Here is a 27,429-nt window from a genome sequence, read left to right on the forward strand (position 1 = left end):
TGTTGGGCATATACCCCAGTGGTGTAAAGTAACTAAGTACATTTACTCAAGTAGCCTACCGTACTTAAGTACAATTGTGAGGTACTTGTACTTTACTTGAGTATTTACTTTTTTTTTTGGTAACTACTTTTACTCCACCACAATTCAGATCTTAATCTTGTGCTTTTACTGCAACATTTAATTAATACGTTTAGTAACTTCGCAGATTAGCAGAAATATAATCAACATTTAGTTACACCTGGAGTAAATTCACAAGCTACCCTGCAGTATACAAAGTCATTAAAACTAGCTGCACCTTTACCAGCTTTGAGAACACCTTAATGCAGGGGTCCCCAAACTTTTTCCTGTGAGGGCCACATAACTTTTCCCTTCTCTGATGGGGGCCGGGTCAGTTTGTAACAGAAAAAGTGTGACGATCGCATGGGTGTCTAAACGTAAACATTTATTGTTTTCTAGAAAGCCACACATAACCAAATATTAATAACCCTTTCCGGGATCTTCACAGAAAAAAAGTCAGGAAATAAATAATAACACTATTAATGAAATAAATAACACTATTTATGAAATAAATAATAACCAAATAACCCTCTCTGGGTTCTTCACAGAAAAAAAGTCCATTGAAAATTACTGTAACTTTCTGTTGTGCCGTGCACAATCTTAGCTTAGTTGTCAGAGCAGAATCTCTCAAAATAAACGTGGATTTACGTAAAAAAAACTATTTTTTCGGGGTTCGGGTGTTTTGTTTGATTTTAAACAAACAAAGTCTTGGCTTTCAGAATATTAAACTTGTTTCGGCAAATTCAGATGATAAATACAACTTTGAAGCTTCGGCATAATTACAAGCGGAGAACGGCAGGCATAACAACAGCCGGTGTTTCTCGTGAGTGTTTTCCCCGGGAAACAAACACAATACACACAAACGCAAAATTACACAAGCACACACACTCGCACACACACTCACACACACACACACACACACACACACACACACGTATACACACACACTCGCGAGCTTCCCCTCCAAACGAAAATATCTTCCCTCGGTAGTATTTTGATCATTTGCTCCGCTAATAATCAATCAGATCGATGGATTCCAGAGAAGAGACAACTTTGAAGGCCTTTTTCTCAAAATGATGACTCGGTGACAGTCATTATATAATGTGACATATTTCGCTTAATATTTGAAGTACAAAAACAATCCTGATATCATTAGAAAGCTGGAATATCCTCTTTCCAACAGTGTATACAACTCAAAAGGTGTCTTCGGGTCAATGCGACTGATTTCGATAGAGCAGGTCACAACATTTTGACAGGGGCTAGTCTAGGATTCGCGTGGCCAGACTGAAAAAAAATAAAATCATAATGCGTCTCTGGTATTGTTCAGGGGACCGGGCCAAATGTGGAGGCGGGCCGTACCCGGCCCGCGGGCCTTAGTTTGGGGACCACTGCCTTAATGCATCAATAATTATAATTGAATTTCACAGTTATTACAAACTTTGTGTGACATTTTATATATGATTTGACAATTGCTTAGTTTAAACAAGTTTAAGGTTCAAGAGAAAATAATAACTAAGTTATTGTGAAGTGTCCTTACACCTAAGATGGGTGGGTTGGGATGTATCTTGTGAAACATGGGACACAACAAACCCAGCCATTAAAATAGATATGAGCTATAGGCTTATGGGAAAAGCAAGGGGTGTACATAAAGTAACATTATGCCAAAACTCCACATTTGACCATACAGTACACCAAAACTGATATTTGACATAAAGAAACAACACTTGAGGCATTTGACTGTGTCAAAATCGAAAACAAAAAATGAGGGAGCACAAACGAGAGAGCTGCAGCGAGAGCAAAAGTCTGATCATTGAGAAAGAAGCAACAAGAACTGTAAACAAAAAATACTTATTGTTTACATGATTACACAAATGATTTGTTTGCAACTTATAGTTTTATTTTTGAAATGTATTTTATTTTGCTTGACTCAGTTTTTTTTCTTTTGAACTCATAGTTTTGCTTTATTCTGAGAAAGTGTTGCTTTATCTTTATGATACAAAATTAATCCCATAACTTTCACTATCCGACGTGTTTATGATGCGCCAGTGGACGTCATGAATGTGCGTCTGCTGCTGTGGGGAAACTATGGAAACTACAGTTTTCTATACAGCGGACTACAACATGGATGAACTCATCTAGAGACTCTACCGTGCTCTGATGCTGTTGCTTTATGAACGTGGACAACAGAGAAACATATTCTTCATGACCAAAGTTAAAATAAAAAAGGAAAGTGAAACGTATGCTCGTCACCCTCTCCCTCCGGTCCACATTTATACAAATGATCCCAATACGTATGATTGTATGAACTATGAAAATATCTTAAAATCAATACAAATGTATTTATTATAAACGTTAGTCCTTAACACCTATCACTGTGTATATCACCATTCAAACATGTTTTAAAAGTTGAACAAACCCCACACAGCTCAGTAAACACTGTGAAATGTTGACTTTATTTGAACGTTCATATTTCTCTTTTTGATTATAATACTGATGAACGTTCAAAACTAAGCACTTTGGCAAGTTACTGTTTTAAAATGCTTAATAAGCACCGTAACTTTCATGATATAATTTCTCGGTCATAATCGGTTGTTTCCGTGAACCATTCTGACTGTTGTGTGATGGCAAATGCTGCAGCCGCAAGGCATTGTGGGGCAGCATTTTCTCCTCTCCTTTCGGTAAGGGAGGTCCAGTGGTTCCTAAACTAAAGGAGGTTATAAAGGAAGTTTGAAACCTCCTTTCCTCCGCAGTGCTTCTCAAAATGTGGTCCGCGGACCACTGGTGGTCCGTGAGCGCCCCCTAGTGGTCCGTGAGTATATTGGTAACATTTCACATTTGAAATAAATAAATAAATGTAAGTTTTCCGTACTCTCGCGGGAATATCTCCGCAATGGAGCGAGCTTACGTTTCACTTTCGATTGCATGATATAGCCCAGATAAACACCTTCATCACACATGTGGCCACTTGTTTGTACCATTTTCGGGCGATTTGTAAAAAACGATGTGTTTTTGGATATTTGTGGAGTTAGGTGGTCCGCGAGTGTTTTTGTATTGGTTAAGTGGTCCTTGGTATGAAAAAGTTTGAGAAACACTGCTCTAGAGAATTCGAACAGCACTTATTATGGCTGTCACTGAGGGACTTCCGGGTCATTTCACTCCGTTAGGAAGGTTCCTAAGCTATCCAAATGGACCAATCCGCGGACTTCCTCACACAATCTTTTCTCAGCTGCAGCTCCGCGGAATTCTCAGCCTGAGACGGCGGGACGCGGCGAGGCTGTGAGTCTGTGCGTGAGCACACACACAGACTCACAGCCAGGCTGCGGTTGTGTGCTCGGGCTGGTTTCGGGCTGGGGTTTGCTGTCTCACCGACCCCACGCAGCAACCAGGAAACCACACCAGTAAGCAGTGTTGTGCTAGTTACTGAAAACCAGTAACTAGTTACCATTACTAGTTACTTCATTCCAAAAGTAACGCAGTTACTTTACTAGTTACTTACACACACAAAATAATGCGTTACTGTGAAAAGTAACGTTTTAGTTACTTAAAAAAACTCCAATGCAATAACAGTACTGAAATGAAGGCTATAAGGATAACCTTCATTTCAGTACTGTTATTGCATTGGAGAATAATACAATCTGTTGATCAACTTGACATGCATTATATGCAATCTGGATTGCATCGATATTAGCTGGCTTTCCATTTTTGTATATTCTTTCTCCAGGTAGTTGGAAAAAGTTTTTCCGTCCCATATGCCGTGTGCCGCCCGGACATGCTATCATGCTAACTAGCTCCCTGAAAGCGGGTGACTCCACTGTAGCAATAGCCTGCATGTGTTCTACAACATACCGTGCAATGGCTTTATCGACTTTTCCCTGGCTAGCAGTCCCTTGGTTAAAATCCAGCCGCTGTTGCTTAGGTGGAGGTGGAGTAGCGTCGGCTGAGTCACTGTGGTCTTAGCTAGGCTACTAGCTTCGTCCCAGCATGTTGTTTTTGTAGATGTTTTAAGAGATTTGAATTACTGGTTTGGGCAGTAGATAGGATCTTTGACCCGCCAAGACACAACTTACATTTAACTAAAACGTTATTTTCTTTGTGCTCGACAAAAGTGAAATAGTGAGAATATCTCCAGGTGGAGAAACTAGACTTGAGCTCCGCCGCCGCCATGATAGTCTTGTTAGTAAACAACACAAACACGCCCACAGCCCGTCTCCGCATGTGACACAGGAAGTATCTAAGTACATTTACTCAAGTACTGTACTTAAGTACAGTTCTCATCTCTGTTCGCCTGGCTGTTGACTATATACAAAAAACTAACGGAGTAACGCACCACGTAGTAACGGTAACTGAGTTACTGAATTTAAAAAGTAATGCGTTAGAGTACTGTAAGTAAAATGCTTAATAAGCACTGTAACTTTCATGATATCATTTCTCGTTCATAATCGGTTGTTTCCGTGAACGGCCGACTGTTGTGTGATGGCAAATGCTGCAGCCGCAAGGCCTCTCCTTTCGGTAAGGGAGGTCCAGTGGTTCCTAAGCTAAAGGAGGTTATAAAGGAAGTTTGAAACCTCCTTTCCTCTAGAGAATTCGAACAGCACTTATCATGGCTGCCACTGAGGGACTTCCGGGTCATTTCACTCCGTTAGGAAGGTTCCTAAGCTATCCAAATGGACCAATCCGCGGACTTCCTCACACAATCTTTTCTTAGCTGCAGCTCCGCGGAATTCTCAGCCTGAGACGGCGGGACGCGGCGAGGCTGTGAGTCTGTGAGTCTGTGCGTGAGCACACACAGACTCACAGCCAGGCTGTCATTACTGGAGTCATTTTCTGGTTGCTAACGCCATTGTAACACATAATCACTGATGTCCAGCTGTAACGGTGTAATTCATCAGAACCACAGGGGGGGGCAGAGTGAATACACATACTATACAGAGATGCTGTATGAGAAACCAATGTGAGTTTGGAACATTGCACAATGTAAATCTATTCTAGTAGACCTCAACAATGGAATTATAATCAATAGAAATGGCCATGTCATGGGACCTTTAAATCCATGATTCAGTTATTTTTCAGAAAAATGAAATCCTCGCTGATACCTTTGATTAAAAGCACCCAACCCATGCTCGTTTTGCAAAAGATGTATGTTCTGTAAGAAGTCAAGTAGTGTCCAACAATATGTCAGTTAGTCAGTACGTAATAGTCCACAAAACTAAAACGAGCTGAAATTTGTTTTAATTTGAAGGCCTCTATGGCACACATCCGGTATGATTTCTCTGTGATTTAACCCGTTTGTTGGATTTGTTGAAGTGCTGCTTCCGTGCAGATCACATGACAGTCTGCACGCGGAAGCGGTAGCAGCATGGAGCCCACAGCGAGCAAAGAGCCGGGTCCCGTCAGAGAGCGCCGTGCCTGCCTTACAGAGGCCTATACGTGTTTGCGGAGGGGATCATGTCCCAGCCAAAGGGCTCACGACGTGGCCTCTGCGATATTTGTCGGGGTGTGTGGAGGGGTCTCCAGCGGGGACAGAGAGAGTTGTCCTCCAGAGAACCACAGTGACCCCACCGTGGAGCTGAGCTGCATCAGTATGTCTCTGCTGGAGAAGATCAGCTCCGCGCTGATGTCTGGGAGCCTGCCACCAGCAGCCACCTTATATCACGCCGAGGTCCTGACGGGGTTACAAGACATGGATCTCATGTTACAACTTGTAAGTGGGCTTCCTAAAACACACATACATTTTAAAGATCGTAGAAAATGAACATGGGCGGCGACAGGATTGTTTCACTGCAGTAGCTTAGTAGTTGCTATGACAGCATGGTGTTGCTAGTAAATGTTCTGTGCACATGTGATAACTGATATAACTGCTAACTTGAACACACTACAATATTATAATATTCAACACAACAGAAATAGCGTCAAGGGATAGTCCAAATGTCCCGTAGCCTCTCTTAACACCCTCGGACTCTGCGTTGTGTTTCGTATGTGTGATGGGGTGTTATGCAGAGGGGAAGAAAACAGGACACAGCAGATTGGGTTTGTGGTGGAGACGCTGAGCGGTGATTTATTTGTTCCATGTAAACATTATACATTAGTTACATGCTAACCAATAAAAACCACAAAATTAACAGACAAAACATAAACATCTCACTCCCAAACATACCCAAACTGGTAAATAAACATTTAAACTAACCCAGTTGTCACAGAAATGGAATGTTTGGACGTTTTTTACGTTATAATATGTAAAATGATTTGCCACAATTAAATACTGCTCACCCGGCATGAGTGAATGTAAACATTACAACCAAGATGCAGAAAAGCGGGGGAACTACAGTGTCCCACAATGGCCAAAAAACAACAATTTACTGCGCAACAGCAACACCTAGTGGCCTGTCAAGACTGCTACCATACATACATAATGGCGATCGTTCACTATTTCAACTGGCATGCTGTGGCATTTAATCTCCCCACCACACCCCACACAGTTATTGTACTTTTTACTCCACTACATTTATTTAACACTCCTATTTACTTGTTCACTGTAAAAATGGATTATATAATTACATGGTATGATTACTATTTTCTATTACTAATATTTCATGTATTTTAAGTAATTGAAAGTGGTTCTACATTGATAAACTACAACATTAATTAACCCTAAAATATATTGGTAATGAAAAACGAACATTATACATTCTTAAATAATGTAATACTGAACGGCTGTTATGCATGAAATACATTTTACTTAATTTAGCTATAATACTAATAATAATAATCCAGATAATACTTCTGTGCTTTCTACTTGAATTTATGTAAGGGATTGATTGCTGCCCACATGTTTTCCACAGTGATATTCTAAAAGACTTCTATTCTACAGATCCTTAATTTCCAATCCGATGACCAGATCATCTCACACCTAGCTGCAAAGAGCGTGTCAACATGTGTCTTCTATCAGCTCCACACATCTGTAAGTTCTCATTTGCGTTAATTTGCCCTTTATGCAATCTTGCCCCTTTCACACCAACACGGTTCCCGTTCTAGCTCCGTGCTATAGCTTTTTTTGTTCGGAACCAGTTTTTCTTTTCAGCCCCCGTTTTGTTCACACCGCCCAGAGCCCGACTGGTGCTGCTGCGGCCGAGTCAAGGCGACACCGTTTATGTCGCTGATTTTCTCCCCAACGGTGCCAGGTCGATGATCGTGTTGCTTTTAATCATAAGAAGCCAGATTCAATTAAATAACTACTTCTCAACCCTTCAGGGGCGGTTCTAGGAGGGGCAGGGGGGCCAGTACCCCCCTAACACTGACCTCTGGCCCCCCTAACAATGAAAACATTTTTTATTTTATTTTTTAAATGTATATTTTCTGGTACTCGGTTTGCCAAAAACCGCAGGATTTTGTTGCTGTAATGTGAGATTGTGCAGACACCCTTATGTAAAGTAGAGATGTAACTGTTCATTGCCTTTATTTTTATATAAATATGGTGTTAGTGCAAACATTGCACTATAACTTAAGCTGAAGCTAACAGTAATAACTATAACCCCCTAATCGCACCAGGAGCGTCTGCGCTGCGGCTGCGCCGCGCTGCGACCTCCTCCTGCGTCCTAACCCACCAGGCGCGTTTCAAAACGTTGCGGAAGCGGAGCGTCTTGTGTGCAGCCTCGCAGTTGTTGGATGAACATTCCACTTCCCGCTGCGCCGCGTCAAAAATAGGATTCATCCTATATTTTAGAAATTCCTTGAGCGCGGCGCAGCGTGTCTGGTGGAATAGCACCCATTGACTAGAGTGGCCGCGATCGCTAAAAACGCTGCAGCCGCAGCGCAATGCAGCGCAGACGCTCCTGGTGGGATTAGGGGGTAAGATCTATCTGAAATAAATAAGTGTACTGAAACAAATACCAATAACTGTATTGCATTGTTTTCTTATGCGCAATTACTTCATACTGTCTAGTTCTCTTTTTCGTCCTGCATTTATTGTGCCCCCCTCAGAAAATAACTGGTCACCCAGTGGCCCCCCCAGTCAAATTGGTCTAGAACCGCCACTGCAACCCTTATACTTTTCTCCAGAGTGCCGTAGTTCATTGTTTATTAATGTGTTTCAGCGGCATTTACCGACCACTGCAGTGCTGCCCGCTGTTTGGCATCACAACGTTGTTATGACAGTTTCTCTTGTATAAAATGGGTGATGTTAGCATAGCAACCAAAGCTAAACTGACTATCTTGACTACTTGTTGCTATCCTATTGTGGCATAAGCCGTTTTCTACAGGCACATTTTACCGGTGTATTTTTCATTATGATTCTACTTGTGATAGTCGGACATGACAACCTGTGCAGCCCATGTATTGATTCCATCTGATAGCTGCTATAATACAAAACAAAATGTCTGCCTGCTCTCCACAATGATCAATAACAGCGAACGGATGGTCAAAGTAAGGTACAAATAAACAATCAAACTAAGCCTGGTTAGTGTTGCCTGACTTTATAAAGTGTGTTTTTTTTAATAAGTGTGTGGTTGCGTTCTAGTCAATTTGGTCAGCGCTACTGCTTGTTACAACTTTAATTTGCTGTACTCGCCATAAACTGTTATTGCTCAGGTTGATGTAAATGTAAAGGAGTTAAAGACTTGCGAATAATATGGAAACGTAATTATTAATTAAGCCAAATTAATCACAGTTTGACCCAAACATCTTTCATTAATTCCAGTGCAGATTGCTAACCATTAAGGCCCTGACACACCTACCCGATTTTGGGAGTCAGAGGCAGTCGGGCATTCGCGGCGCCCTACTCAGGTTGGTGTGTCCCGCACCGTCGTTGCTTTACGGCACATTTTCACACCTCCCGCGGCCGATTCAACATGTTGAATCGCCCAAAGAAAGTCGGCCAAAGAAATCACTCTGATTGGCTGTTGCCTCTTTTGAATGATGAATACACACTACCGCTGCCTGCTCGTAAGGACAGTTATTTCCACTCGTCGACTGAAGTCTTTGTGGTGTGCTTGTAGGCGGGCGGCGTATCCGACGCAGCGGACGTAAAAGTCGGGACGCCTTCGGTACGCGTTCTTTGGTCTCAGGTTGGTGTGTAGCGGCATTGCAAATGAAAGGAGTGTGGAGGAACTTCCACAAGGAAGAAACAGGAGTGGGAGATAGTGGTCATGGTCATCACTGTAGGAACAAAGAGTGCTGGCAATATGATTAATAAAATATCAGCATTTGGGTAGCACATTATTAAAAGGGTCATCACAGCGTCTCTCTGTGCCTGTCGATACTTTAGTTAAGTGTCTGAAAATGTTCTGACTTTATGCCAATAATTCAGAAATCATCAAAAACTAAGCTGCCGATAAACATTTGTTTTTATCTCCCCCCAAAAGGTTCTTAGATTTGTATTGTGATCAAATTGACACCACTAGGTAAAAACATTGGTTTGAGTATTTCTCTGGGGATGCTTAATTTAAGGTTCAAATGCTTTATTGTCATATGTACAGCTACAGTGTAGATATGCAATGAAAAACTTAAGTCACAGGCTCCTCCGACAATGCAAAATAAATATATAAGACATAAAACAAATACAAAAACAATTAAAATATTGCAAGCTCAGGAGTTTAGCAGTCTTATGGCCTTTGGGATTAAATTGACCCTGAGTCTGGTGGTTTTTGTCCTGATGCTGCAGTACCGCCTGCCAGGCGGCAGTAGCAGTTTGTTTCTGGGGTGATGGGGGTCTTTTATAATCCAGAGGGCTTTCTTCCTGAGCCGCTGGGAGTAGAGGTCCTCCATGGATGGCAGCTCCGTCCTGGTGATGTGCTGTGCAGTTTCCACCACCCTGTGTTGATCTCACGGTTGAGGGCGGTGCAGCTGCCGTACCAGGCCGTGAGTCAGGATGCTCTCTATTAGGGATGCTCCGAGGCCGATCGCCAGAATCAGTATTGGCCGATACCGATCCGATCGGGTGGGCGGGGCCTATGGGGATCTTCCATTTAAAGTGATGTTTAAAACTCAGTTAATGAGGCTCATTTTTATATTGCTTCAGTTTATAATCGTAACGGATCGAAAAGTTCAGATACATTTTTCAATACATGATGGCTTCCACAAACAACAACCAACATAATTATTACATTCAAATGAAGTACATTATTCAAGTTTACATTAACTTTGGATAAGAACACGGGAGAAATTAGCGGAAGCGCTCTCTTTTCCTCCCTCCCTCTCCTGACAGCCTGTCAGTATCTCGTGCAGCTCACTGATCCAGTAATGAGTGACCCGACAGTGAAGAATAAATATATTTATGACTAGTTTAGCTTGTTCCAGAGGTAGATAGAATAGCTAAGTGTGTTAGGTCTAACTTTTAGTGTGTGTTTTGCTCCGCTCACCGGTCCGTCACAGCGGGTGGAGCTGCAGGATTTCTGCTTCACACACGACACGTTACATACCGATATTTTATTATCTTTTTCGGACACCTTAAAATACTGCCAGACCGGTGAAGCCATTTTAGCGAGTTTGTTTTGCCGCGCACAGAGAAAAGTATCATGTATTTTACGTCATGTGATCGGCTCTCCTGATCGGCATTTATAGAGAGCACCGATCGATCGGCAGAGAGTGAATATCGGCCGATAACGATCGGAGCATCCCTACTCTCTATGGTGAACCTGTAGAAGGTCAGGATCCTCTCTATGGTGCACCTGTAGGTCAGGATGCTCTCTATGGTGCACCTGTAGAAGGTCAGGATCCTCTCTATGGTGCACCTGTAGAAGGTCAGGATCCTCTCTATGGTGCACCTGTAGAAGGTCAGGATCCTCTCTATGGTGCACCTGTAGAAGGTCAGGATCCTCTCACCTGTACATTTAATGAAACTTTGTAAAAGTATATATAAAATGAAGCTCTCATACAATGGAAAAACTGTTTGGTTACGCTGGCAGTTCACTGTCCCCCGCAATCCCGAGCCTTTTTGGAAAATTATTAGAAATAATTTTCTCTGTACATGTCAGAACATTTAAATCAGCTTATTTGGTGGTGATTGTCATAGACAAATAATTAAAGTAAACAACAAAGTGTCAGTAAACACATGCAAAGAGTTGGCTTACAAATGTAGTCATTGCATTGGAGGTAAAAATGTCACGAGAAGTTATAGGTATAACTGTTAATAAAACCTGGAAATTAGCTGGTCAGTACTTTATTTGACCAATACTAGTTTCATAAAGTATCTAATATACTGTGCTTTATTCCCACATTATATGTTTATAATATATATATTTATTTTTTAGAGCACAGTCTGTCCTGTCTGGCAGCAGAAGTGTGTTCAGGCTTTTTACAGCTCGACCCCCAGCCCTGCTCTGGACAACTGTCTGTGGTCAATAACTGATGTCTTCAAAAGACTTCTTCAAGGAGGTCATCAAGGTAAGCAAGTGAGCTATAATATAGAATAGAAAGCATTTTTTGTCATTGTACACAATATACAACAAGCTTTGTCCATTCACACATTTATCTTAAGCCCCAGTGACAGCTGAACTAGGCTGATGTGTGAACGGCAGACTGCAGTGTTTCACACAAAATGTCATGAGGTTAAGGAAAGGTGTGAAGGAGAATACATCAGGACTTTAGAGAATCTGACTACACAGGGCTTATTACTGATGAGACGACTGATTGATGTTTACTGCCGTTGAAATCAACAATTTCCATACATGGACTTCTAAAAGGGCATCTCGTTACTATGCCTCGAGTTTTCTTATCGTATTGTTTCATTTGGGCTTTATAAAAGGAGACAGCAGTGAAACAGATGTTACTTTATTTGCAAGGTTTGAATTAAAGTGCACCTATCATGCTATTTTTAGGCAATAGCATAGGTCTCAGATATATAAAAATATATAAAAAAACATGTCTATGAAGTGTTTTGCTCAAAATACCAAACAGATCACCCATTCTAGCCATGCCTCATATCCCTCTATTTCATTTCCTGTTTCAAAAGGGCTGATTTGGGGTATAAAGCTTTAAAAAAAAAAAAAAGAATAAATAGATTTTTTTTTAAAGGAGGGGGCTGAGCTCATGCGGGACCCGGCAGCTACTGTCTAAACTAAATACTGCCGTGATGAAACGCCATATCATGGATTTTCAAGGATTGTTTCTGAAACAGTATGGAGCTCAAAGGCTTTCTCTCTTGCCGGTTATACCACAAGGTGAGTTCCTTTTTATTTCCTGCTTCTTCACACACATGCTCTCCAGTACAGGTTAGCTCTGAGTGTTGGCAATGTAAACATGCACCGACCATATTACGTCCAAAACAGTCGGGCATTGTTTCTGATAGCAACGTTTCTGATAGTGCTGTGGGTCCACATTTCAGATATTACGTCATATCGGACGCAAATCTGGATCAGCTCAGTTGTAGCCCAGTTTTTAGAGATTTGGGTACGGAGGAAAAGAGAGAGGGTTTTATTTTCTGACGCTGCGTGAGTTCCCTGGCACACCGGGGACACATCTTTATGTATATAAGACATCAAAAAGTGCATTTTGCATGATAGGTCCCCTTTAATAAAAAAATTAAAGTGAAAGGAAATGCTTTTTGCATTGACTGACTTGTATCCCAATTGGTATGATTTTATAGAACTCAATGCCATATATCCATTACTTGTTAGGCCCACACATCTACTACTGTGCATATCACTATTCATATCATATAACCAATAATAAGCGCAGCGTTCATAATTTGTCTTTTGGTTGATATATTATTGAAAGTTCAACACATACAACTTTTAGAAATGTTATGGCATTTATTTGAAAAATGCTTAATAAGCACCATTACTTACATGATCTGCATTTGTCGGACACGATTGTTTAAAAGGATGGTCCAGTATTTCTTGAAGGTCACCTATTATGCAAAATCCACTTCTTCATGTCTCTTCTACATAGGGCTGTGCAATTAATCGTATTTTAATCGCGATTACGATTATGGCTTGCGACGATTAGGAATACAGCATAATTGACAAAATACGATTATTTTGCTGGGTGCGCTTTCGCCCCTCCCTAAAAGCCCACTCGGCCACGTGGGAGTGACATGTGTTGTGAGTGTTCAGCGCAAGCGAAGATGTCAGAACAAGAGCAGCAACTAGTTAAAAAGAAGGGTCGCGGGGAGATTCCCAGTCGATCGCGAGATGTGTCTAAAAATAGAACAACAATATTCTGTTTTATCGTTAATGTCCTGTAACATAATGTTCCCGTGCCAGAATAATGCACTTGAACGCATCAAAGCTTTGTGATTGGCCGGCCTCACCCCATGTGTCCGGGCGTGGCTGGTGAGCAGTGCACTAGTTCGCTGACGTTGTCCGTGTCAACAGCATGGATGGTCAAAAGGAGTGACAGTCCGCACACACACAAGACCGCAATTATGGCAGAAGCAAAAAAGCCCAAAATATATAATTTTCACTCCAAGTGGGAGGATCATTATTTTTGTATCTATTCCAATTCAAAGTCCATCTGTCTCATCTGCAATGCGAGCGTGGCTTTATCGAAGAAGGGTAATTTAGGAGCGGCATTTCAAAACAGTGCACAAACGCTACGAGACGGAATTCCCTCCTAATTCTGCCCTACGCTCCAAAAGGGGAGGGGCCTGAGAGCACAGCTAAATGCACAGCAGTCCATTTTCGGCCCAACAACAAGAGCAAGGCTGCTACCAGAGCATCTTATCGAGTCAGGCACGTTCTTGCGAAACACATGAAGTCTTGCGAAGACGGCGAAGTTATGAAAGAAGCTTTCCTGGAGGCTGCGACGCGCTTTTGTGGGACAGTAAAAATAACAGCAGCATTTCAACAGGTTTTTGATATAATAAAAACTCAATTTAGATACCGTTATTAATCTGCTGTAAGTTTTAGTTTGTTTGAATTTATTCATGATAATTATTGTACAAAATGGTATAAGAATGCAAACATTAAGATCTGTTCTGTTTAAATTAATTATAGTCTATCAGTTCAGAAACTAGTGTTGCTTGCATCCTATTTTAAAGGCATTTCTTTTTATACTCTAATAAAATGCAACAAAAAATGGGTTTGATTCTATTAATGTTGTCTTTTTTATTGCACTGTTGCTGCAGCAGATTACTGTGTAGCTTCAGATCTGAGTTGTCTTATTAGTAAGCCTAATTTATACTTTTGTAGCAACACTATTTGTATTTAATGGCAAAGAAAGGGTTCTTCAGAGTCTTTTCTTTTTTTCCTGTGTCATATGTGGCAGCACTGCCACAAGTTCCTCTTCAGAGAGGGTCTTCAGTACAGGTGGCAATATTGTCACCTGCCTGCGCTCATCTCTGAAACCAGACCATGTAAACAGGCTGGTGTTTCTTGCAAAAAATCTTTAAGAGATGACATGAGCAGCCCTACCAGCATTTGCCATGGTGGCCTAAACATTTTTATTTGGTCTTAAATTGTAGTTCAACATGTATTTCCTGTTACTTCTGGACCATGACGGTTGGCCAGCCTTCAACGTTTAACTGAGTGGAATATGTTGAATATGTTTTACCAAAATGTTGGCTATATGTTAAGGAGTTTTCAGTAGGTTGTGACAGTGCACTGCAACATATTTGATTTCATTTATTTTGGTCTAATTTATTTTTATTTATCATATTAATATATGTTTAGTATGGTTTTGGAAGTGCGCTCCAACACATTTATTGATCTTGTTTATTGGTAAAATATTATTTGTTTTAACGTTCAATAAATGGTCAATGAATAATCGTCAAAATAATCGTGATATCAATTATTGACCAAATAATCGTGATTATGATTTTTGCCATAATCGCACAGCCCTACTTCTACATCAAGATGTGTCCCCTCTGTGGAAAGAGACTCTGAACGTTTCAGGAAAAAATATTTGCTGTCTTTTTGTCCTGATCCATTTCTATAAAAACCCTGTCTGAAAATGAGCCGATCAGATTTTGGCCACTTTATGATGTCATAATGACTTTGGCTTGTGTTACCATTAGCCAATCACCAACTTAGGTAAACCCCCCCTCCCCCCCACACCTTATCACATGAATCTCCTCCTTGAGCATCAATGAGTTCTTTTCAACCAAATATCCCTCAGTGGGGAGGGGCTCCTTATTTTCATCTAAAGTAACAGACAGAGAATCAGCACTTTGGAAATGGGGCTGAAACAGAGGGGATTATGGGATGCTGCAATGATCTGTTTGGTGTTTAGAGCCAAACACTTCAGAGACATGTTTTGTATATATCTGAGACCTATAATATATTGATGAAAAAGAGTATAATAGGGAACCTTTTAAGTTATGAGATAATAAAGGAAATGTTAGGGGGGGGGGGGAAGAAATGTCAAAAGAACCTGTGTTGCTTGTCATTTCCCACTTTCTTAATGATATATAATAAATACAGTCTTTAAACAAATCATAATGATATAAAGGCTTATATTCATCATTTTCGGTTAACACATAACAGACATTTTCTGACAGGGATCCCTTAATTCCTTTTTTTAAAAGTAGGTTGTGAGTGAGTCATTTTTCAATAAAGACGGCATCACTAAATACCTTCAAACATGTTTACTATGTTGGTGAACATAGCCACCAGCATCATGTTTGGTGCGTTCTGTATCTTCCGACACTCATGCACATGATGATCATGGCAGCATAACTGATCCATTATTAAAATAATCATCCAATATTGATTCTTTGCTAGCTAAGACCAACATTAGGTCAGAATAGAGCAGCCCAGGATGCTGGCAGTGTGATAGTTGCTGTGTTGCTGTGTCCAATCTGTATTTTTGATTGCATGCATTTTCTTCCACCAGAGAACATTGCGAAACTTCTGGCAGCTTTTGATTCCAGCCTGATGGCTATTTGTTCAAAGTTTCTTCCTGAAGAGAGAAGTGAGGTACTGCTGTGTTTGGATGATGTCCGCCGCAGCAGACGCTGGGGAACAACACTTTGCCTCCTGCTGGAGCTGCTGGAGCTGCTCACCGCATCGAGTGTGATCTATGCAGCTGATGTCTGTCTGCAGAGTCAGAGAATAACTTATACTCACTCCTCAGCCCTCCTGACAATAATCGGCGGCTCTTCGCATTATTTTGTCAAAAAGCGTGCACTGCTGCTACTGAAGAGAGCTGTGCTTCAGAAGTCCGGAGAGGACTGGGCTCTCGGGGAAGGGCTGTACTTTGGGCCGAAAAACAAGCACCTCCTCGCTGATATGAGCACGCTGGCGAAGAGTATGTTAACAGCAGTGGCTACTAATTGGTTGCAAAGGGTTCAAGTGGAGTCTAGCTCTTTCTTTGGGGGGACCAGACATGTCAGAGGAAAGGAAGGCAAAGCAGACTGTGTGATGCTGAGAGCGCTTGGCCTGCTGCTTCTCAAGTCCTTGGAGCTTTATATCCAAACACCTAGCGGAGCAGGTGAGGATTCATGGAATCTTTTGGCAGCAGGCTGAAAATCAAAACTGTGAGCTGTAAGATGCTCAACTGTCAATAGTAAAGGGGAACTACATAGTTACTGATGACTCTTGCTGAGTTACTGTGTACAAAACCGCCTGAATGACTATAACTAATTTTATAAAAATATAGATAAAGCTTTAATTAATTATGACTGTTTTATAACGCTGCTCAATTTGCTTGGAACAAGCTGCAACATGAACATGGTCCCTCTAAAGTACTGTACTAGTGTTTTTAGTTTGTGTCTGTAACTGTGCTGCTGCCTATCTCAGCCAGGACAAAAATATGTTTAATCTCAAGCAACCTTCCTGGTTAAATACAAAAAAAATCACAATACTTAACTCTCATTATAAGCAGAGTGGTTATGCTGATACTTCCTGTGTCCTATCACAGCAGGAGTGAACAGTGCCTTCGAGGTGTGTGGGTATCTGCAGAGTGTGTGGGGCTTCCTGAGGCAGGGCAGTTTGCTGAGGACAGAGGTCACACACTGTTGCTGCTGGCTCAGCCTGCTGTTTGGAGAACAGGACGACGACATGATGGAGGCAGCTAAAGCTTTGTTTTCCATTTTCCTCCATCACAGGTACTACAATTATGCAGATGTAGTGTGTTTTATTTTTACCAACATTAAATGAAAATGTCAGTAGGGGAGTGTGATAAAAACACACCAACACTTTGACACATAACATTTTGGATCATAACCGAGCAAAGGGGATTTTTTTTCTAAATTCAGCTGAAAATAAAAACCTGCATCTTCAAATTCTTGGAAAATGAAAGTAGATGGAACAGATATTCAAAAAAAAGTAAGGTCGCTTTTACAATAAGCTAACTGAATTGTTGTTTCTCCTGCAGGCTGTGTTCTGGACTGGATGACTGTTCTATGTTGAAGGCAGCCTGTGTCTTTGGATGCAACCCTCACTGCCACTTCCTGCTGCTGCTTCAGAGCATCTCCTTCGATCACAGCATACTCCTCGACTTTCTCATCTCCACTGAAACCTGTTTTTTGGAGTACTTTGTGCGGTACCTTAAATACCTTAGAGCTGACTGGCAGGGCTTCACTGCAGCATGTGGAAAAACCAGCTTGTTAGATCACCATCTTTCTCTGCAGCAATCACCTACTGCCTTATGTGGGGGTGATGTGTTAAAGGTGACTAACAGAGATCAAGATCCATATCGATCCAACACCTGTTTTCAGCACACGGGTGCTATTTCATCAGCAGGAATGATCAGTATGGCTGCTGGGTTTCACCTTGTAGAGTATGATAGTTCTGACGAGTCTGATACAGAGGAGATGGAGGTATCTCAGGGTGCACCAGTGGCATCTGTAAGTGAGAAAAGCAGATTCAGTGCTTTGGACATGAAACTACAAAAATTATCGGACTTAACAGGAATACTGATTGAACCTAACACCACACCACACAGAAGAGCAGAAGGGCCTCAAGTGCCGGTGTTCCTGAGTGAGCAAACGTCGTGTCCAAACATGGCACCTGTGTCAGGACATGTGACTTGTGACACATTAGCCAGGGTGGTCCTTTGCATGTCACATCTCAGAGAGGTGGTGAAGAGGCTGCACACAAAGAAGCTCTTCCCATACAACCCTTCTTCACTCTTAAGGCTCCTAGAACAATTATAAAACTTTTTTATTTTGTTTTAAGATTTTATAATACATTCTTTGTTTTCTGAACTAGCTTGTTATCTAAATGGTCCAGTGTGTTTCAACCGGTGCATGCTAGGACTGGCAAGAGGTTTTACTTTCTGGAGGTATTGTTAAAAATGTTTTACCCTGTTTTAGGTTTTAAACACAGGCCCGAAATACACACATACAAACCAGGAACATATGGTTTTTTGATTATCAGATTGATAACTTTGATAATAATTTCTTCTTTGTGAAATGTTTCCAGGAGAAATACTCTTTTAGCAGTACTGGCACAACAATCAATACAAGGATGCAAGTGGATGATATGCAGAAACGGATCAAATAAATAATAAATGGACTGTTTTCATTCAAACCCATTAATCCAATTTTATTTATATAGTCCAATGTTACAATTTAGCTTAAATTAGGGGGCTTAACAATCTTTATTATACAATACCGTATGTCCTCGGACCCTTGCAGAGGATGAGAAAAACAAAAAAACACATATGCACTGTGTGCACACTTATTTGGCAAGTTGTATTTTTGAGGATTATTTTAATTATTGAACAACTACAGTGCTCTCTGTCAATCCGACATGTTTATAAACCTCAAGTCTCAATATTTAAGAAAGTAAAAGTGAGGTTTTGGCTCTCTTTCTTCATGTACTGATGCACTGTTTGCACAATAACTTTGAGCTGCACACATACATGTAAATACATTTAACATTGGGACTCAAATATGTATGTTCATTTAATTAATTTCTTGTTTTAACAGCTACTTACCTGTATATAATTGTATCTTTCATTTTATTAATCTTGTGTGAATCTGTACTGTCATGATTTTTGATGAACTGTGTGCACAATTAATATGCAACTAAAGGAAAAACGAATATTTGCCCGTCTCACTGTACAAATAAACTTTTCTGACATAAAAAAAGACCATATACCAATATAGCCACCCTTCTTTTCAATAACAGTCACAAGCCTTCCATTCATGGGCCGTTTCTCATTTCTGGGATTTCCCCTCCTCGACTCCTATCCTCGAGACTTAGCCCCGCCCACAGGAGATGCGAGCGGAGGACTGAGGAGAGAGGAGGGGAAGCAGCAGGCGGTTAGAGAAATGAGAACTCCTCTCCTCTGAGCGGTCATATTAAAGAGACGTCCATTAATGATGACAGGAGGCACAGCAGCCCTCTGTCTGATGGACAGATGTGTTCATGATGACTTATATATTTACTTTTAATTCATTCACAGTGCGGCAGTGGCGGCTGGTGTAAAATATTTTTGGTGGGGCTATGGAAATAGGGACCAAACCATACTAGGGCGGTCCGGGGGGATTCTCCCCCGGAAGACATTTTTGAGAAATGACCCCTTAAATGATCACTTCTGGTGATGTTAGAATGGGGGGGGGGGGGAGGACAAATTGAGTCTTAAAAATATGAGATAATCCATAATCTTCAGTGTGGTTAGCTATGAATCTTCCAAAACTGTGCAACAGTACAGTAGGCCCACACAAACTGCAGAACACTGGTGCTTTGGGAACACTCAAATGATTTAATTCCCATTTAAAATCAGGAGACTAAATAACATTGTGTGTGTGTGTCATGCTTGCCAACCCTCCCGATTTTCGCGGGAGACTCCCGATTTCATTGCCCTCTCTCAAATCAGATTTACTCACGACTGTTTCCACTCGGATTTTAATACAGCTACACCATTGTTTGGTTTCCATGGTAGCGCGTCTCTTTAGCAGCGCGCGCAACTCAAAGTCTGAGAGGGTGAGGAAGATGAAAACTGAACAAGAATCGACAACTCGACCCTCTGCTCACTCTTTTCCTGTAAAACACAGGTCCAGCCCACACATATGCTCCATGGTGCTACCGGCATTGCCCTTACAGCCAGTGCTTGAATTGGAATGAAAAAGGTGCCAGTACTCTAAAATCAGCAACTTTTTCAAGTCAATTTTATATATACAGCCCACAAACAAGAATTTGGCTACTATAATGCTGGTGGGTTTGTCTCTTTACTACTGTATATTTTAGAAAGGTTCACTGTACTTAACATTTTTTATGATAGGCAGCGGATATGGCTAAAGCTCAGTAAGGTCAATATTAACTGAAAATATAGCAATCAAAGTCTAGATCTTCTGCTGAAGACACATGAAGCAGAGACCTTTCAGGTGAGAGCCCCTCTGGTGGTGTTCAACATTAATGACAAGGAAACAAAGCTCTGGTCAGAAGCATTTTTTATAAAAAGCTTTAACAAAATTAAGTATTTCTGTACATTTTGAATGCAATCTAACTTTCCAACTCAGAAAACGAAAAACGAAAAAGTGCCAAAAGTCTTCTCACATGGCTGAGCTGCTTTGCAATATACTTCACCACTGAAGAATACAAATATGTATAAAGTAAACTATGATGCAATCTAACTTTCCAACTCAGAAAAATGATAAAGAGCATGAACAAAGAACATGTAAAAACAAATGCAAAATTTGCACAATCTAAAATGAGAAACTGTAACTGCAAGTAACAAAGTCTGAGCCATGGTAAAGAGTTACATTGAACACCAAGCTGATCAGATAACTCCCTGGTTGGTCTGAAGTCCTTCTATCTCCAGGATCTGTACAAATCGGCACATTATGCCAAAAGTCTTCTCACTGGGTGAGCTGCTTTGCAATATACTTCACATTGTTAGAAAAGGCTCCAGAAGGCCTTGGGGACATCAGTATCAGGGGCTGGAGCTGGACAGGCTCTTTCATCAGCACTTCTCCTTCCCTTTGCCAGCCAGGACCTCACATACTGTTCCGGATTGAACTGTCCTAGTGATGGTCCATTACATTTAATGAAAACCAGGCTGGACAGTCGGCTGACAGAGAGAGCATTCCTTTTTGCAGTAAGGATATCGTTCATGCAGCTGAATGCCCGCTCACACTCACTAGTGGAGACAGCGATGGTTCGGACTGCTTTCAGTAGAGGCTCCATGGCAGCAGGTGTACGGGATGCCCTGGTTTCCTTGTATTCGCGAAAGCCCTGAACAGTCTCTCTTCTGTCCACTTTCAGCACTTCGCACAAACGTAGCACCTCTACGTCCCCATACTGTACGTCTAACTCCTCTTCAGGCCAACTTCCAGGATGGATAACTTTCATGTCCTGGATTAGCTGATTGTCCCGGGCCTCCCGGCCATGTAATGGGATTTCTCTTGTGCTGACATGAGAGGAGGTTGTGGAAGTCATTCTGTGTCTCAGATTCTCTACCATACTGCGGAAAAACTGACCTGCATGAATCTGTACAAGCCTGCCATTCTCACGCAGGGCAACACCCTTGAAGGACTTCTCAGCTAGAGCTGTATGAACTGTAGTCATGTGTGGGCCAGGCATGGTGACCATGGATTCAAAAACTCGTATTTCTCGAGTTAAGAGCCTATCTGCTGTAGGCAGTGTCATCTCTCTTTTTTGGAGTTGCCGAGAGAGGTCGCTGAGCTCTGTGAGCGCATCGTACATCAGTCCCAGATTGCTGACAAACGTTGCAGATGTGAGCACATCATCCAGGCCCTTGTACTTTGCGCTGTCTCTGGAATCCCTGCTCGTGTCGTTTGCAGCATTTGTGAAGTGATCATGAAGCACTCGGTAGTTTTCCCAGACTGCTCTGACGCTCCTTTCACTTGAAGCCACCCAGCGGATGGACAAAACACGCCCTATCACCAGGAGACGCTGTCCGACTGCTTGCGCACACTGCGCTAACTGCCTCTGATTTTTGGGGGAGGCATGGAACAAGGAATAGAGTTTGTCAAAAAAGATCTGGAAATGATTGAGCCCTGAGACCTCCTTGACCACATCCCCAACTGCCAGCTCTAGACGATGATTGGAGCAGTGCCACACAAACAGGCTTGGGAATTTACTACAGAACTGGGTAGCAACGCCTGTTCTCTTCCCTAGCATGACTGAAGCCCCATCACATGCAAAATAAACGAAACACTGACCTAAAAAGTCCTCGTTAAAATCTCTTCCAAGACACTCCATTAACGCCTTTGTGATGTCATCAGCCGTTGTTCCATCCAACTCGATCAGCTCCCAAAAAAACGTTTCGGGCTCAGCATCAGCTAATGCTGAGCGTAGACACACAACAAGCACCGTTTTACCACTAATAGTGGTAGATTCATCGACCAAAACACAGAGTTTTCTTTGGTTTTCTGTAATGTCTTTTGCCATTTTTTTCTTCAGCTCATGAGCTATGTGGTCGATGATTTCGCCACAGGTTTTATTGGAGTGCAAAACCCTGCCCACGTTCAGCCCATTCAGTTTCTGTACATTCAAATCAATTGGCATGTCTGTGAATGGCCGGCTATGTTTGCCAATTTTATATGCCGTTCGAAAAACTCTGATAGTGGTGTCTAATTCAGATTTATGCATAGACTGCACTTGATGTTGAATAGTTTCATGTGAAGCAGATGTAAGGATGTCAGCAGCTTTTACATGGGCTTGTGATTCTTTATGTTCTTTGATTTGTTTTCTCAGGCTAGCTTGTTGTTTGCCCTTGTCAACACCGAAATGAGACACTGCACACTCACCCCATTCAGTTGACAGTTTCAGTCCTTGTCCAGTGGGTATTCCCAAATATTTGACATCTCTGCATATCCGACATCCTAGCTTCTTATCTTTAAGAAGGAGCCATGCATTGTTCTTGCAAAAATATTGCACCTGGTCCGTTGTCCAGCAGTCAGGTGCATCGCTTTGCCCGGTGTTGGTGGTGGCAGTTGCGCCAGCAGCAGCTAACGTTAGAGGCTCTGGAGGAGGCGGCGGAGCTAATGCTAATGCACTAGAACTTGGAGCAGGAGGATCAACCAAAGAAAGCTCCCCATCAGACACAATTTCCAACACAGGCACAGCATTCTCTGTATTTGAAGTTTCTTCCGGCGACAACCGCTGTCTTTTTGCACTTTTATTAATCCACGTTAATATTTTAGAAATGCTAATTTGTGACGTGACTTGCTTTCCTTCTCTCGGGGGCGTGCCTGCTCTGTTCTATCACTCTACATAGCCACCCACTGGGTGGGAGTTGCACTGCATAAACACAACACACGTGCATCTAGGTATGTAAATTGTAAAGCATTAAAACATGGTTTTACTAACAGTTTTCAGTATGTTGTTACTTCGGCATTATTATTATTATTATTATTATTTTGAAACGTGTATTACTATTAAATCACGGTCAAATAGGTTAATTTTGACATAGTCGTTTCCACCACAGTATTTACATGGAGAAGATAAGCCCCGCCCCCTCTCCAGCACGTTCTGTTTGAATGACAGGAGTAAACAGCTGACAGCCGCTGTGAAACTCCAGCGGTTAGAGCGATGAGAATGTCCGTTCGGCACCTCATGACGCATCTACTGAGTACCGGGCGGCTGTATATATATATATGGATGTATAATAAGAACGGCGGGAGAGTGTTGAGTACTGGCACGGTGCATGAGTACCGGAGTACCGCCAGCATGCCGGTACTGAGCAAGAAGTGCCGGTACTCCATGGGTCAGAACCAGAAGTGCCGGTACTGCGTACCGGTGAGTACCGGCCCAATTCCAGCACTGCTTACAGCTACAATAAGCATGTAAATGTTAATCTACAGCTCCGGCGATCCACTAGCACCGGAGTCTCCAGCAGACGCAGCCATCCTCGACAACTACTGTAGCGTCACCTTGGATACGAGTCTAAACAACTCAGACACACATGTAGGCCAGGGCGCCCTTTGAGCATCAGATCTGACGACGCTGATTGGCTGAAATTATGTTTCGGCGGCATAGTTTACAGATAGCAACAGTCAGCTTGTTGGCTGCTGCTGCTCTGGCTGAGGGCTCCTTTCTACCGCCCGGACGAGAGAGGGTAATGATACACGCTGCGGCCAGGCAGGAAACATGTGACTTATCAGTAACTTTAGACATCGTAAAACAATTTTAAACGAGATTTTATTGTAGATTATACATTTTACTGATACCAACTATATAATATTTACCTTGTTCATTAAAAATAAAAATAATCTTTTTTTTAATTTTTTTAAATATATATATATATTTTTTAATGACAATCAAACATGTGGGAAGAGGGGGGCGGCCGCCACTGCAGTGTGGTATAATGAGACAATAACAGGCTACAGATCCGGACACACACACACACACACACACACACACACACTTATATACATATTAGGGCTGTCAAACGATTACAATTTTTAATCAGATTAATCACAGCTTAAAAATTAATTAATCATGATTAATCACCATTCGAACTATGTCCAAAATATGCCATTTCTTTATGTATATTGTTGTGGGAATGGAAAGATAAATGAAAGAAGGCGGATATCCATTTAACATACAGTATCTATGTTTATTATAACATTTTTCTGTGTGTCAAAATGAAAGACAGCCCACACACCTATCAATCATCAAACCGTGGGGTCTTCATTCATTACGTGTTGATTTCTATCAACTGGGGAGTACTTCAGGAAAGTCGACGGGGGGGTCTAGTGGAGTACTTTGTGACCACAGAGTGTGAACGTTGTGATCAGCTGTTTTAGCGCAGTTCTCCAGTGAAGGGGGGGGGAGTCTCCCTCCGCAGCCGGTTGGCGTAGTTTTGGCACAATTCCGTTGTACAGACCGACGTTAACAGCAGCCCTGTTAACAGCAGCTCTGTCTGTGCACACGGAGACCGACTCTCGTCCGGTGATCTAACCGCCTTCTGGAAAAGCTTCACAAGTACGTCGGTACGCAAATGCACTTTGTGACACAAGTGACGGTACGCATTTCAGATTACGCACATAACCTGCGTACCAGTTATGTGCACCCCTGTACTACAGCAAAAGTATTCTCCGTCGGGACTTCCTGCAACAACACCACGCCGTTATCTTGATTCTGATTGGCCAGAAGACATTATCAAAGATGTTCTATTGCGAAGATGATCACTACGTGACAAAAGTTTTCAAAACCGTTTCTGGTCTTCGGTATTTCCAGACAAGTGGCTACTGAAATCAATCTTACTAACTGCTGTCTGTGCAATTTACTCCGCGCGAGTTGGCAGACTTTATTTTGCTTACTTTAACATCATTTTTCATGGTGGGCTAAGCCATTTCTTGGTATGGGTGTAGCCTACCCCAGCCATACCCTGGCGCTGCCACTGGTGGGATGTATGGGGCGGGCCATTCTGCACATGCGTTAAATGCGTTTTAACGCAATTAATTCAAAAAATTCATTACCGCCGTTAACCTGATAATTTTGACAGCATTAATAAATATATACAATTTCAGAATCAAACAAGTATGAGAGCACTCTCATAATAACGTAACACTATCAGAGACTGGATATATCCCCCTCCCCCCCTCTGGTCGCTACAATGAGGAAAATAAATTACGGGCCAAAAGTTGTATTTGCAAGTATTAAAAGTAAGCAGAGGACACCAAACCAACTGAGACCTGTCTTTCCAACACATCCTCACTCCCAGGTCGGCCTATGTTGACGTTATGTCAAGTCCCTTGTGTCGGCTTTTTCCAACGCAAGGGGGGGCCCTTAGCAAGGCAAGGCAAGGCACGTTTATTTATATAGCACTTTTCAACACAAGGCAATTCAAAGTGCTTTACAAAAATTGAAAGAGATTAAGAAAATGGCATTTAAAATCAGTCATTAAAAAGAAAAGCTAATAAAATAAACATTAAAAGAAAAAATACATGGATAAAAGTTACAGTGCAGTCAATTAAACATTAAAAGAAAAAAGTACATGGATAAAAGTTACAGTGCAGTCTAAGATATGAATAGTTCAATTAAAAGCAGCGACAAAAAGAAAAGTCTTCAGCCTGGATTTAAAAGTAGTCAGAGTTGCAGCGGACCTGCAGGTTTCTGGGAGTTTGTTCCAGATATTTGGAGCATAATAACTGAACGCTGCTTCTCCATGTTTAGTTCTGACTCTGGGGACAGAAAGCTGACCAGTCCCTGAAGACCTGAGAGATCTGGATGGTTAATAATTTAGCAGGAGGTCAGAAATGTATTTTGGGCCTAAACCATTCAGTGCTTTATAAACCAGCAGCAGTATTTTGAAATGTATTCTTTGACACACAGGAAGCCAGTGTAAAGACTTCAGAACTGGAGTGATGTGATCCACTTTCTTAGTGTTAGTGAGGACTCGAGCAGCAGCGTTCTGAATTAGCTGCAGCTTTCTAATAGATTTTTTAGTGAGACCTGTGAAGACACCATTACAGTAGTCGAGTCTACTGAAGATAAAAGCATGGACAAGTTTTTCCAAATCCTGCTGTGACATTAGTCTTTTAATCCTAGATATATTCTTTAGGTGATAGTAGGCTGATTTAGTAACAGTTTTAATGTGACTGTTGAAACTCAGGTCAGAGTCCATGACTACACCTAGATTTCTGGCTTTATCTGTTGTTTTGAACATTGCACACTGAAGCTCAGTGCTAACTTTTATACGTTCTGACTTGGCTCCAAAAACCATTACCTCAGTTTTATCTTTGTTTAATTGGAGAAAGTTCTGACACATCCAGTCATTGATTTGTTCAATGCACTTACTCAGTGTTTGAATTGGAGCATAGTCTCCTGGTGAAATTGTTACGTAAATTTGTGTGTCATCTGCATAGCTATGGTAACTTATTTTGTTGTTCTTCATTATCTGAGCCATGTAGATGTTAAAGAGAAGAGGCCCCAAGATGGAGCCTTGAGGAACCCCACATGTCATATTTGTCAACTCAGATGTGTATTTACCTATAGAAACAAAGTTGTTTCTGTCCTTTAAGTAGGATTCAAACCAATTCAGAACTGTTTCCGAAAGTCCCACCCAGTTTTCCAGTCGGTCTAGTAATATGCTGTGGTCAACAGTGTCAAACGCAGCACTGAGATCTAATAATACTAACACTGAAGTTCTGCCACTGTCTGTGTTTAAGTGGATGTCATTAAAGACCTTTACAAGAGCAGTCTCAGTGCTGTGGTTTGGACGAAAGCCTGACTGGAACACATCCAAACAGTTATTTAAATGCAAGAAATTACTCAACTGTTGAAAAACAACTTTTTCAATGATTTTACCTAGAAATGGGAGGTTTGATATGGGCCCGTAATTGTTCATTACTGAAGCATCTAGATTATTCTTTTTTAAGAGCGGTTTAATGACTGCAGTTTTCAGGGCCTGTGGAAAAATACCTGAGTGAAGAGATTTGTTTACTATATGAAGTAGATCTGAGGCCATGCAAGGCAAAACATCTTTGAAAAATCCTGTTGGAATAATATCAAGGCAGCAAGAGGAGGATTTCAGAAGTTGAATAATGTCCTCTAGGTTTTTATCATTAATCTGATGGAA

The 27,429-nt window shown here is 41.6% G+C and overlaps 1 protein-coding gene across 3 annotated transcripts; it reads left to right on the forward strand.

Annotated features, from left to right (window-relative positions):
* Positions 1 to 5,202: 5,202 nt before the first annotated feature.
* lins1 (lines homolog 1) lies at positions 5,203 to 19,026 on the forward strand. 3 transcript variants are annotated; one of them, XM_034198843.1, is made up of 6 exons: positions 5,208 to 5,758; positions 6,926 to 7,015; positions 11,301 to 11,433; positions 15,823 to 16,236; positions 16,849 to 17,035; positions 17,305 to 19,026. In XM_034198843.1, the coding sequence occupies exons 1-6, from the start codon at positions 5,414 to 5,416 to the stop codon at positions 18,083 to 18,085; spliced, it is 1,950 nt and encodes a 649-aa protein (XP_034054734.1). In that variant the 5' UTR covers positions 5,208 to 5,413; the 3' UTR covers positions 18,086 to 19,026. The 3 variants fall into 3 exon arrangements, with proteins under 3 accessions (XP_034054733.1, XP_034054734.1, XP_034054732.1); XM_034198841.1 differs by having other exon boundaries at positions 5,211 to 5,758; positions 15,823 to 16,419; XM_034198842.1 differs by lacking the exon at positions 6,926 to 7,015 and having other exon boundaries at positions 5,203 to 5,758; positions 15,823 to 16,419.
* Positions 19,027 to 27,429: the final 8,403 nt, after the last annotated feature.

This window comes from Gymnodraco acuticeps, unplaced genomic scaffold (assembly GCF_902827175.1).
Source record: "Gymnodraco acuticeps unplaced genomic scaffold, fGymAcu1.1, whole genome shotgun sequence".
NCBI lineage: Eukaryota > Metazoa > Chordata > Actinopteri > Perciformes > Bathydraconidae > Gymnodraco > Gymnodraco acuticeps.